The sequence below is a fragment of the Sorghum bicolor genome, chromosome 2, assembly GCF_000003195.3.
Source record: "Sorghum bicolor cultivar BTx623 chromosome 2, Sorghum_bicolor_NCBIv3, whole genome shotgun sequence".
NCBI lineage: Eukaryota > Viridiplantae > Streptophyta > Magnoliopsida > Poales > Poaceae > Sorghum > Sorghum bicolor.
The window spans coordinates 64,487,014-64,500,667 of record NC_012871.2 but is presented as its reverse complement, the minus strand read 5'-3'; the positions used below and the strand labels follow the sequence as shown (position 1 = coordinate 64,500,667).

Here is a 13,654-nt window from a genome sequence, read left to right as displayed (position 1 = left end):
AGCTCAATTGATTGAGGGTGTGGGTGTAGACCAACCTAGGTGCAAGTCCCGATCGAGACAAATTTGGTTGCCCATTTTCTCTTAATAACAAATAAAATGTCTCCTATGTTGGTCTAGTATTTTTCTAACAGCGAGAATTGTCGCACACACGTGAGAACGAATCACTTCCTACGAAATTCTTTCACACATAAAGCTAGCACCCTGAAAACCAAAAAGTTTTCAAGATTCCCCGTCACATCAAATCTTGTGGCACATGCATGAAACATTAAATATAGACGAAAACAAAAACTAATTACACAGTTTAGCTGTAAATCACGAGACGAATCTTTTGATCCTAGTTAGTTCATAATTGGATAATATTTGTCACAAACAAACGAAAGTGATACAGTACCGAAAAATAAAAACTTTTCGGAACTAAACAAGGCCCTAGCCACATAAAAAAGGCGAAGAATAGTCTTAAGTCGCTGAGACGATATCCTGAGAAGCAACATTGCCATTGCTAACCGAGTAACGAGGCACACATGTGTGAATTTGTGATGATGTGAAGTGTCTCACTTTCGGAAGGAACGGCCTTGCTCCCAAAGTTCCAAGGGATTATTGGTAGGCCAGGCCACACATGCACGGGGCATGCAATTGCATGCCGTGCATGGGCTTCGCTTCTCGCTTGGATGATGATGATGCGTCAGTATTAGCTTTGCTTTAAGCTGCCGATTGATTGCTTGTTTGGGAGGCAGAGGATGGGCCATGGATCAGCACTGCCGCACCCTGATGCCTCCATGTGCATGCATGCTGTTCATTTCTGACGGCCGCAGCTTGCTAGATCATGGTGTGTCAGGTGTGTGTGCGCAAATAGTCAGAGGTTCAGAACGGTAATTGCTTGGATCTGAAGAGTGTAAGCTATGATTATCCCAGGAAGTGATGGTGATAATGGAGAATGGTAACGTACGCTAATGACATCCGATGTATTTGTATATTGTGGCAGTGGAGCACGTGTTCTGCGGCTGCATTGTTCCCCTCAAGTTGTCATATGGGTATGGCCAATGAGCCAGTTTCATCCTCGAAAGCATACAGTTCTTGCTCTCAAGGAATCAAATAATTTAACTAAATATATAAAAAAGTACTATCGTAATACCGAATAAGTATAATTATTATATTAAATGTAGAATGTATATTTGTATTAAACTTGCTTGGAAACATAAATTTTTTTAATAATTTCTAGAAAAGTTTGACTTGTTTCAAATTTATAAAAACTATTTTTTTGGACAGAGGAAGTCGCTTGTGTGCTTGGGCGTCAAAACTAAGCAGTGATGACTTTTTTTAGGGAAACTAAGCACTAAGCAGTGATGGCCTCTCTTTTCTTTTTTAGGGAAACCAGTGATGACTGGTTTGGCTGAGTTTTCAGAGCTCTGCTTCTCGGACGAGTCAGTTCGCAAGGGGCCGGTAAATTGAGCCCAATAAGGCCCAGTTTTCTTTTTAAGAAAAAGTATAGGATCCCTAACCTTGACGAACGGGCAACTTTACGGCCCCTGGATGTATAAATAGCAACATCACCTCCCAAAAACAATTCTTGAGCTACAATCCAGCCACTGCCACGCAAACCACGGAAGCAAAGGGGGTTTTAGGAGTTCTTGCACGATGGCGACCATGGACGTGGACAATTCACCAGAGCAGGCCGAGCTGGGGCGATTACTTGAGGTGAGCACAACCTTGTACCAGATCTGTCCTCAAACCTGCGCCGCTGTCTAAAACAACGTTCTTTAAGAAACCGAAGGGAGTACTAACTTTCTTAATAAAAAATGTATCCACATGTTTAATTTAGAGTTTTTTGGATCTTATTTGTTTTAAAGAAATAATGAACACAACTACAAGCAATGAAACAATAGATATATAAATAAACCAGCTTGCTAGAAAAAACACCTTCGGAACTATAACTACATGATCAATTTTATCCAGTTTTAATAGTTGAAGAGTGTGTTTGTCACCCAGTTTCATAACTGAGCGTTGAAAATTGGACTGACGTAACTTAAAAGTTGAAAAATTGTGCTTATTAAACCTTCGGTTTTTAATTGCTCGCGGTGCATAGAGACAAGCTTGAAGATGAGAATGTGCGAGATCACTGCTGGCTGTTGGAGTTAGCTACTGCACTTTTGGAATTCAACACACCAGCACGTACCCCTAAGATTAGTGTTCGAATAGTACTGATTTTCGCTTCGAAGTTTCGACCTGTTACTAGTTGTGCTAGTGCTACGTCAGTTGCTTGAAACATGTATTTCATAGCATGTTCGTTTGAGTTTATCAGTCGAATCTGCCAGCCTTTTAGTAGTTTTTTTCTTATAACAAATTAGCCAACTTTCTGTCATAACTTATCAGTTAAATGATTCAGGATTCCAGTTGGCCCGACCCATGAGGGATGAGGCCAAGACACAAGTGACAAGTGTGACATGCATGGAACGCCATCTGATTCAGAGGCACTAGTAGTGTTATCCTGATCGATTTTTTATTTGTGCAGCAAGAGAAGGAGCAGCTCATGGCCAAGGAGATGGTCAGCAAGCTAACAAGTGTGTGCTGGGACAAATGCATGACCAGCACCCCCGGAAGTAAGCTCAGCCCTGGAGAAACTTCGGCCTTGTTTAGTTCGCAAAAATTTTCAAGATTCCCCGTCACATCGAATCTTTGGTCGTATGCATGGAGCATTAAATAAAGATAATAATAAAAACTAATTACACAGTTTACCTGAAATTTATGAGATGAATCTTTTGAGCCTAGTTACTCCGTGATTGGACAATGTTTGTCAAATAAAAACAAAAGTGCTACAAAAACCAAAATTTTGCCAACTAAACAAGGCCGAGCAACTGCGCGCGGAGGTTCCTAGACATGAGCATGATATACTGGCCAGGCGGTTTCAGCTGCGATAAATTAAGGCCTTGTTTAGTTCTGAAAAATTTTTGGATTTCGCTACTGTAGCACTTTCGTTTGTTTATGGTAAATATTATCCAATCATGGACTAACTAGGCTCAAAAGATTCATCTCGTGATTTACAGGTAAAGTATACAATTAGTTTTTTGTTTTCGTTTATATTTAATGCTCCATACATGTGCCACAAAATTTAATGTGACGGGAAATCTTGAAAAGTTTTTAAATTTTAGGGTGAACTAAACAAGGCCTAAAGCTGCCACTTCAAACGACAACTTCATGTCGTTACTTTAATTTTTACCATGTTTGCAGTTTCTGCCATCAGCTTTTCTTCAAGCGGTACTCCTGCACTATCTCATAGCATCTCCAGTAATAGCACTTAAAATAAAATCTCTACTTAGAATTTAAGAACATGATATTAGTTTTTTAATTTTCAACTTTTTATTCATAGTCTAAACAATTGTGGTACTCTCGTCCTAATACAAGACATTTTGAAAAAACTCTAATACAGCTTAAAGGAATAATCGAATGACATAAACACTCAGAAAATTTGTCATGTAAAATGCTAAACTCTACTAAGTCTGAGCATAGGCATCACGTAGAATGTCCCTTAATAAGATATAAATTTTAAAAGTCACAATCAGTAATGAGATATGCATTATAGAATGGAGTGGGAGTCCAATAGTAAATATTCTTTGAAATAAGTTTGTACTAAAGCTACAACAAAATTATATTTTGTACTAAAGCATAGAATAAGAACTTTGTACTAACCCATACTATATTATATATTCACTGTGTAGATCTACTCATGTGGAGTCCAACAAAACTAGATTTTTTATTTTGTGATTTTTTCTGTGATTTACTATGATTTTTTAAAGATTTAGCGAAAATAAATAAAAAAGAAAAAAAAACAAAACCATCATCACTATAGCATAACCGCCATCCAAAAAGGTTATTTAACCGGCTTTGAAAAAATTAAAGAGTAAAAACTCTGATTTTATAGTTTGAGAGATAAAATAGTCCAAAAGGATTACATAGACTTTTTCCATTTTTTATTTGTGCAGCAAGAGAAGGAGCAGCACATGGGCAAGGAGATGGTCAGCAAGCGAACAAAGGGCCTGTTTAGTTCTCCTTGCTAAATTTTAGAGCAACTCTAACTGATATGCTATACATGTTATCTATGCTATTTTTACATTTTAAAGCAAAAATTAAAGTCCAACAGGTCTGTTATCTAGTTTTGCTAAAATAACAAGTTTGCTATTTCTAAACTTTCACTTGTTATATATAGCATGTCGTCCTCACTAGCTATCCTATACAAAGGTTGTTGTAGAACTCTATATTTTGGGTGAATTTTTATTTTACACAATGGCTAAATCTTGTAGTTTAGAATATAATTTTACTTAGTCTCTTGGAGATGCTCTTAGCTAGCTAATTATTTTAGCTATTCTTGGGTGACTAATAGAACTAAAATAATTTAGCTCATTTTAGTCAATATGTTTAGAACTTTAGCTACTAAAGTGACTAAAGTTTAGCTAGCTAAAATTTAGCAAGAGAAACCAAACAGGGCCAAAGTGTGTGCTGGGACAAATGCATGTTTTTTCTTTCCAATATTTCTGGGAAAGGTCGTAATAAAACTATATTTTGGATTATTTTTATGAGTTGTTTGAGATGCTCGGAGCGTACATAGTATATATACATATAAATTGTAGGAGTATATGAGAAGGCAAATTGGAGTATGGGCCAAGACTGTACCCCTTCCATCGTGATCTTCGGCCGACCGCCGACGATGTCCATTAATAAATGGATCAGATAGACCATCGTTGGAGTTGGGCCTTCGTCTTAAAAAAAAAACCCTCGCCGTTTCTCCCATATAGTCCCATCCCCGGTCCCCTCTGCTCTAGGATTTTCCTCCATAGCGGCGTCGTCTTCGCGCACGCTCCGACTCGCCAAGATCACTTCGCTCCTCCGCGGCGTAGGAGGAGGCGGCGGTACTCGCGTCCACCGACCGCTTGCCTCTGCGGTAGGGAGCCTCCTCCCGGCAGCGCTGCGCCCATCCCCGTCCGTGTCCGTGCCCACCAGGCTCTTCGCGACGCAGCCGGTCACGTCCTCGCGACGGGACTCGTCGCCGAACTGGGATAGCCGGCCGCCCAGGGAGACGATCCTCCACAACGACGACTGTTATTACTTCGCGTCCGATGACTGTGGCTTTACGTCCGACGACGACGTCTTCGCGTCCCCCGGCCTCGATGGCTGTGACTTCGAGCACTGGTTCGTTGTCATGCAGCCGCCCCCCGGGGATCCCGGAGATCCCGACGTCCCGCGAGAGGAGATCATCGACTCGTACATCAAGGTCCTCTCCAAAGTCGTTGGAAGGTACAGCCCTTATACCATCACACCCTCCTGTCACACACGCACAAATGCATTCTGCATCTGAGAGGATTTTTAAATTTAAAGCACATGACTTATTTGATTCAGTGATCATTGGGTAGGTCGTAGGGGATCACGATATCACCTGTATCGTCTAGTGGATCAGATGTGCTGCTCGAGTGATTCGGATTGAGATGCTGCTGTACTCATGGATCACGATATCAAGACTGAAATATAAGGAGCAGTTTCTATCTCTATTAATTGTGTTGCCAACTCACCATTTTGCTGCTGTGGCAGTAGAATTAATGAAGGGAGAGAGTGCAAACTGAAGAAATCGTTTCTCCCCTGAGAAACCACGTCTACGCTCGCAACGAGGCCGGTGGAAACGCCAAAAACACCACTGGGGAGAAATCACCCGTTTCTATCAGCATTGATGGGGGATCGAGTGCGTCGATGGCGGCGGCGGCCCGCTTCTCCTGCAAGTGCGCGCGCTCGGCCTTGGCTTCTCCCGCACCTGTGCTCGATCTCTTCCCGCGCGCGGCCTTCGCTTCTCCTGCGAGCGCTCCTCCTCCCTTTTCCCCGTGCTGCTCCCGCGCGATGTCTCGTCCAAGTCCTTTGGCTCCAAATATCTTCTGTCCAAGACCTAGCGTCCTCCAGCCCCAATCCATCTCAAATCAACATGAATCCACTTCGGCCGCCGTCGTCAAGTTCCAGGCAAGGCAAGGCAAGGCAGGGCGAGGTAGGGTGCTCGCGTCGCCCCTGCTGATGGATCCAGTTCAGCCACCGGTAATCCCGTTGTTGTGCTTGCTGCAGCATCTCCACCGCTTCCAAGTCTTCAAGCCATCAGATTTCCTGCGTGGTGGACAAGATCCTCTCCATTGGGCTCAACTGAAGGGTAACAGTTCTAGTCTTTAAGCTGCCTGATTTTAGCTTCTGCACATTTCGTGGAGATATTGTTAGTCTGTCGTAATTGGGCAGTTGCGAATTTTTTATGCTTTTCTTACATATCTATAGAGATTCTCTGTTTTTGGCGATGGCACCGTAGTTACAACATTAGCCCCACAATCCTTCAAGCCAGTGGCGGTGCGTGGAGAGGAAACAAGCTGGAGCTATTTTTTTTCCAATGGCAATCGTAACTGGTAGCACCAATATGAGCAATATATATGATGGAGTACTAGCCTCTTGTATCATTTTGTTTGTTTGTTCTGTACAGGCTGCAGCCTAGGCTTTCTACTTTCTTGTCCTTCGTAATTTACAGAGCAACTTTTCATATAGCAACATAATAAGAATAGCACTATATGTAGTAATAAAACATGCAAGCAGGGGGCAGTTGCCCAGGTTCGGCAACTGAATGTTTCGTGCTGTTAGAATCAAATTTGTGTGACATATATCCAATTTGTATTGCCAACTGAATGTTAGAATCATTTTGCATATCTAGAGTGACCTTGTTTCATGTTGTACTTAAGTAATCCAGTAAAATCAGTACCTTGTTTCAATCTGATTTGGTTTAGTGTGCACATATAGCTAAGTTATCCTGGTAGCTCATGCTATTCATCTTTGTTCTTCATGTTTTTGTCTGTTTGCAAAGAGTAGATTACTCTTTTGAATGGCGTGTGCCAATTCATCCTTTCCCATTGTTGACTTGCAGATGATGGTTTCTCAGGTAACAGCCCACGAAGTATTTCTCAGGTTGAAGCAGGAGATTTGAGGTCACATGTTGGTTGTAGAAATAGTTACCAAAGTTGATCTATCTGTTTTTTGTGCCACATTTAAGTTATCATTTATGTTAATGAAGTTATAGAAATCATGGATTGGAAAGGAGCAGTTTCTTGGTGCTTTCTTCCATTGGGACTGCCCTAAGGGCACTCACAATGTAGACTCTATCATATAGTCTAAAGTTATTTATTACCTCGAACAATGTGGACTTAGAGTCTAAATAAGACTTGGAGTCTTATTTTTTCTACCTCTTTCTTCAATAAATATGCTGCCACATCAACAAAATATCATAAATAGTATGTAATTAATTGTCTTAGACTCTGTGATAGAGTCTTGCATTGTGAGTGCCCTAATGAGATATATGGAGTTTTTTGGGAAGAGAGATGTTAAAATATACTTCCTTGGTTGCGAGGGCTGGGACAAACTTTTTGTGCGCTGCACATACACATACGAGAGCTAGTTAACTTGAACACCGCGGGACAAAATTGACCCCCGCTACAATGCTTGTGTAGTGGATATTAGTATGTGGGAAAATTTGCCATCCCTAGAGAGTATATCATGTTTTAAGATTGTTTTGTTTATGATTCTTACAGAGGAGCATGCTATGCTTTGAAACCCTGGCAACTATCAGTCTTTCACTAACATGCACTTGTAGTTCATGTTAGTATGTTTATAATTTTCTCTTAATTATTTCAACATAATAAGTGACTAAAGTATACTCCCTCCATACTGTAAAAAAAGTCGTTCTGGTCTTCTGGAGTCCGTTTGAAACCGAGCAAAGGAAGTCGTTCTGGCGTACGTACAAAAAATTAGACCATGCTACCCCTTGCTTGCTTGGGTTCCTGTGTCGTGCAATAATTAGCATGCAGGGAACTTGGAAGATTAATTAGCTAGCGTGCATGCTCCTGTGCATTGACTCCACGCTGCGCCTCGCCTCCTGCGCTCGGCCGCACGCCAGATTAAAAGCTAGCGCCGCATGCCATCTGCGCTGAGCCGCTCGTCTCGCTTGTTCGTCTCGGCCACTCGCGCTCGCCGCCCAAGTCATGGAGTCCAAGTCATGGAGTCCAAGGAGATCGCCCAAGCAAAAATGAAAAAAAGCGTTGTTGCTGAGGTTCGAACCCTGGCTACTTGGTTTCATTCGCCTCTGCCTAACCAGTTGTACAAGCATTGATTCGTGTGTACAAGAGGCAACCACAGCGCTATTTAATAGGGATAGACATGGAAAAATACCCCTAAATTAATCACTCTTTGGCACTCCTCGGTAAACGTGATCATGTCCTAAACGACCTTCTTTACCAGTATGGAGGGAGTACTACCTAGATCCCAGCCCAAAAAAATGTGAACTTTGTTCAACTGTTTATTAATTATTTAACACATATGTGTTGTATTGTTTTTCTATTTAGTTTTGATTCATATCTTTCGGATATGATATCCACCCTTGTTTCAGTGAGGAAAAAGCAAGGCAAAAGATATATTCAGTGTCAACTCGTCATTATTTTGCTTTTGGTGCCCTTGTATCTAAGGAGATATCCTACAAAATTGAAGGTATCGCAGCATGATACTTGTTAACGACACTATGTGATGAAGCTGACTCTAAGTTATTTTTGCTCTAACCTTGTAAAAATAAATTATTTGTAGAGTTGCCCAATGTCCGATTGGTTCTCCCCGACTCATATGCGGATGTCGAGAACAAGGACTATGGAGGTAATACCTATGCGCTTCCTGTGTAACTAGGTCCTCTACCATTTAAGTAATTTTGATTTGCAGTTACATTTGTGTTTCATGGTGCTGGTTGCATGTGTTACACGTTACACTTATTGGATGGCTTATTGAGTTCTAATGTCTAATTTAGTTGTAGTTTCTTTTAGCCTTTTATCTATAACCGATTAGTTGAACACAGTTTCCACTGCACATGTCCTCTTAGCTTGTCATTGTGTAGTCTAGCTTAGAACCAAACTATTTTGAAATGCATATATCAACATTTGTGGTCATGTGAAATGTTCTAGAATTAAATATACATAGATGAAGTTTATAATTAACTTCATTCTAACAAAGCATAAAGACCATTATAACCATTATCCAAGGTAACTTATATGGTGAGAGCTAGGTCTAGGTGATGTCCGTATTACTTGTTACGCTCAATAATTTTGGAGTTTATTAATTGGCTGATGACTGAAGTTAATTTATGATTCACATTTGTTTTACCTATCTTTGTGACAGAAGTGTTAAGACCATGTATCTAGTAAAGTAGTAATTGTTTTACTTGTCTCCATGACTGGAGTGTCAAGGCCGTGTATCAGTCATAAAGTAGTAGTCCCCATTGTCTTTTGTAGGAGAACCTTTTATCAATGGAGAAGCTGCCCCTTATGACCCAAAGTACCATGAGCAGTTGGTGAGAAACAATGGGCCTCGTCATAGCTCAAGGAATGTCGCTAGAAGGGAGAACATGCAGAACATCCATAATATAGATGGTTGTGACCTTGAGCATTGGTTTGTTGTCATGGAGCCGCCCCCTGGGGATCTTGATGATCCTGATGTCCCACGAGAGGAGATCATTGACTCTTACATCAAGGTCCTCTCCAAGGTCGTTGGAAGGTACAACATTAATTATACCATCTCATCCTCCTATGTCCTATCACGCACACAAATGCATCTCGTATCTAAGAGGGTTTTTAACACACATGATTTATTTGATCCAATGATCATTGGGTAGGCTGTAGGGGATCGCGATATCACCTTTCGGTCTAGTGGATCGAATGTGCTGAGAATTACATGCCTAAGTGATTTGGATTGAGATGTTGTAGTCTTAGATCATGATGTCATGGGTGAAATTAGGTTTGAATTAGTAATATCTTTGATTTTCTAGCTAGTCACCATTTTAGTTGTAATATTGCATTTGCATATCCTTGTTAGTTCTTCAATTTTTTCTATGTGCCGTTTTGACTTTGAAGTGTTTGGTTGTGATTGTGTGATTGTTTGACAGTCATTTTTGAATTCATCTAGTTGCTCTATGCCACTATGTTAGTAACATCTCATTCTAATTTGGAGGTGTCCTCTCCACCTCTTAATGTATTAGCCATTCTCTATTGGTGGTTGTGGGTAAAAGTAAAACCATACCCTAAACCATACCCTATATGGGATGGCGACCCCATTGGCACTTCATCATATATCCTTGTTTTTGCTTTTGGTGCCCTTGTACCAATCCTTGTTTGGTAGTTATTATTTTTCTATTTAATTTTGAACAATATCTTTTGCAACTCGCACCCATTCTTGTTTCAGCGAGGAAAAGGCAAGACAAAAGATCTATTCGGTGTCAACTCGTCATTATTTTGCTTTTGGTGCCCTGGTATCTGAGGAGATATCCCACAAAATCAAAGGTATTGTAGCATGATACTACATGTTAATGATAGTATCTAATGAAGATGACTCTTAAGTTATTTTTGTTGTAACATTATTAAAATAAATTGTTTGTAGAATTGCCAAACGTCAGATGGGTTCTCCCTGATTCATACCTCGATGTTGATAACAAAGACTATGGAGGTAATACCTATATGCTTCTTGTGAATCTAAGTCCTCTACCATTCAAGTAATTGTTGACTCGCATCTACATGTTTCTCATGGTGCTGGTTGTGTGTGTTATCACTTATTGTATGTTATTACAACTTATTAAGTTATAGTGTCTAATATATTGAATTAGTTATAGTTTCTTTTAGCCATATATATATATATATATATATATATAAAACACATTCGTTGAACACAATTTTCTTTGCTTGTATCCTCTTAGCTTGTCATTCTGCAGTTGCTTAGAACCAAACTATTTTAAAACGCATACATCAACATTTCTAGTCCAGTGAAGTTTTCAGAATTTACATGGATGAACTTTATAAAATGCATATATCCGTTGCAATTATTATAAATAGTGCTAGTTGCATTTGTACCTTAGAACTGTGTGGTAATTCTATTATGTGATTTTCTAACTAATTGCTTTTAGGTGTTTTTATTTGTTTCTTTGAATAAATGTGTTTTCATATGTAACCTAGTGTCTTTGGTATCTTTGTGTCTGTTGTGTTCTGCACACACAGTGTAATCAAGAAAGGGTTTGTTGTAATCTAAGACGAGATTAAATTTATACTATTCCTAACCTATTATAAGTGTCTGTACGATTACTGGACTCACTACTACAAAAAATCTTTTGCGAGGCGTTTTGAAATGAGCCTTAGAGGCGGGCAGCAATTCTAACCGCCTCGGTTAATGCCTCGGATTAACCGAAGCAGTTAGTTTTTATTAACTGAGGCGGTCAAAAAAACCGTCTCACAAAATCGATTTACGGAGGCGGTTACAAAATAACTACCTTCTAAAATCTATTAATCGAGACGGGCCTTATAAGTAGCCCGCCTTGAAAAATGAGGGTATTTTTTGAGGCGGGCCACTTATAAGGCCCGCTTTGGTTAATATTTCTTAGGCGCAGCAAAAAGCCTAAGTCCAACTTATATTGGGTATATATATAAAGCGAGTTAGGGTTTCACTCCTCCCTCACTCATGCATTCCTCCCTCAGTCCAACGTCCCGACACCCCCTCCCTCACTCTGCCCGACCCCGACGCCACCTCCCCTCCCTTAGAAAATATCGGTGGCGCTCCCTCCCGTCCTTCCGTGGCGCCCCTCCTTCCACCGGTGCCCCCTTCCCTCCTCTCCTCTCTTGCCAGCGCCCCTCCCCTCACCCTTCTTCTCCTATCTTGCGATAGACAGGGACGCCCGGGCCCGACCACCTCGTACAGTGGCGGCGTCGCAGCCTCTAGGCGGGAGGGCGGGGCTGCCTCTCGGCAGGGATCCGGCGGTGGGGCCCCTCCCCACGCGGATCCGAAGGCAGGAGTCTGGATCTAGAGGTGAGAAGGCCGGATCTCGGCTCTGGCAACAAGGAGAAGGCGGGCGGCGGCGCTCCTTCCTCCACCTCAGGCAACGCATGCGAGAGCTCGCCCCCGAGCGCAACGGTGGACGGGATCGACTATGGGCCCTAGATGGGCTCATGGCCGGGCTCATCTTTTTTATTATTTTTGTTTTATTAACAGTGGCGGGCATCTGTTCACCTCGGTAAATCGTTGATTTATAGTGACCTTAGCCGCGAGGCGGACAGAAAAACCGCCTCCGAAAACCAGTTTTGCCCGCCTCTAGAAAAATTTGTAGTAGTGACTGTACATGCATCTGATGATCGAAGTTCATTTACAATACATGCATTGAGAGACCATGTATCTAGTAATTCCCTATTGTCTTTTGCAGGGGAACCTTTTATCAATGGACAAGCTGTCCCTTATGACCCAAAGTACCATGAGCAGTGGTTGAGAAACAATGCATGTAACTCTGGAGGCTGGCACAATGACGGGCTTCGTAGCTCAAGGAAAATGGTGAGAAGAGAGGTCATGCAAAACTTCCAGAACAAAGACGCAATCCCTGGGCAGGGATACAACTTGTAAGCCCTCATGGGCAGAACCCAATACCTCTTGGATCCTGATGCTCCTTTGATGCACCATGGTTAAGGAACACAAGCAGCTGCCTCTAATGTGAAACTCCGGTGCTCCACCGGCGTTCTAGCACCCATGCTCCTAGCTATTAGCAGATGAGATTGGAGAGTGTAATTCATGAAGCCTAGGATTTTTGTATATGCTAGTCTTGATAGGTACAATACAATTGCCTATGTGGCTATCTCCCAACAAGACGTGTGCGCGGTCGCTTAATAATCAGTCAATGTCACTACCATACTCGATGTTTCACTTTGGTTTTAACATTTGTTGGCAAGATAATTGACTGACAATGGTGAGATGTTGTGATTGTTTACTGTAGCACAAAGCCCTTTCTTGAGAAAAAAAATAGTGTTGTAAGAAGCAAACGGTAGGGTAAAGTCACCTAATATATAGTATTAAGATATGTTCATTTGGCGTTGTAAGAGAAAAACACTTTTGAATGGCTGCAATCTTTGATTGAAACCCGTCCATCCTCTCGAAACAACTTCATCCTGTTTCTAGGCTGACTGCCCACATCGATCACTTGTCTCCTCCATGTTGGAGTTGTGGCCGGGTTACTACTAGATTCTCAACTTGTTTTTTCAGTAATGAATTTCTGGCATATATATAGGTGCATTGACACGTACTGTTGTATCAATCAACCCTTGGCACCACTAGTACAGGGAAGGGCTTTAGCCCCGCGCCGTAAGCGCCTTTAGTCCCGGCTACGGAACCGGGGCTAAGGTTTCGGGACTAAATGTCCCACCTTTAGTCCCGGTTCCGTGGACTCCACCTTTAGTCCCGGTTGGTAACAGAAACCGGGACTAAAAGGTGCGCCAGGGTGTGCCACCTGGCCTCCACTTTTAGTCCCGGTTGTTGTTACCAACCGGGACTAAAGACTTTTTTTCTTTTTTCTTTTTTCTTTTTCTTTTCATTTGGTTTTCCATTTAGGGTTTATAATTATGTTATTGTTATTTTCGAATGCGTATTGTTTGCTGGTAGTTTATGGAACGCGCACCTATATAATTTATATAATTTAAAGGATTACATATAAATATACTATAAAACACTATATATATATATAAATAATTATATCTATAGGTCCATAATAAAATATTTACACATATGCTTCACGGACAAAGTATTTACAACACAATTT

The 13,654-nt window shown here is 41.3% G+C and overlaps 2 protein-coding genes across 2 annotated transcripts; both read left to right on the top strand.

Moving 5' to 3' along the window:
- LOC110432757 lies at positions 1,636–7,104 on the top strand. Its single transcript, XM_021453563.1, has 4 exons — positions 1,636–1,695; positions 2,510–2,597; positions 4,788–5,286; positions 6,929–7,104. Exons 1-4 carry the CDS (start codon positions 1,636–1,638, stop codon positions 6,930–6,932), a joined length of 651 nt encoding a protein of 216 aa, XP_021309238.1. The 3' UTR covers positions 6,933–7,104.
- LOC8058977 (multiple organellar RNA editing factor 8, chloroplastic/mitochondrial) lies at positions 9,345–12,702 on the top strand. The gene is made up of 4 exons (XM_021452963.1): positions 9,345–9,591; positions 10,276–10,373; positions 10,471–10,536; positions 12,275–12,702. The coding sequence occupies exons 1-4, from the start codon at positions 9,443–9,445 to the stop codon at positions 12,466–12,468; spliced, it is 507 nt and encodes a 168-aa protein (XP_021308638.1). The 5' UTR covers positions 9,345–9,442; the 3' UTR covers positions 12,469–12,702.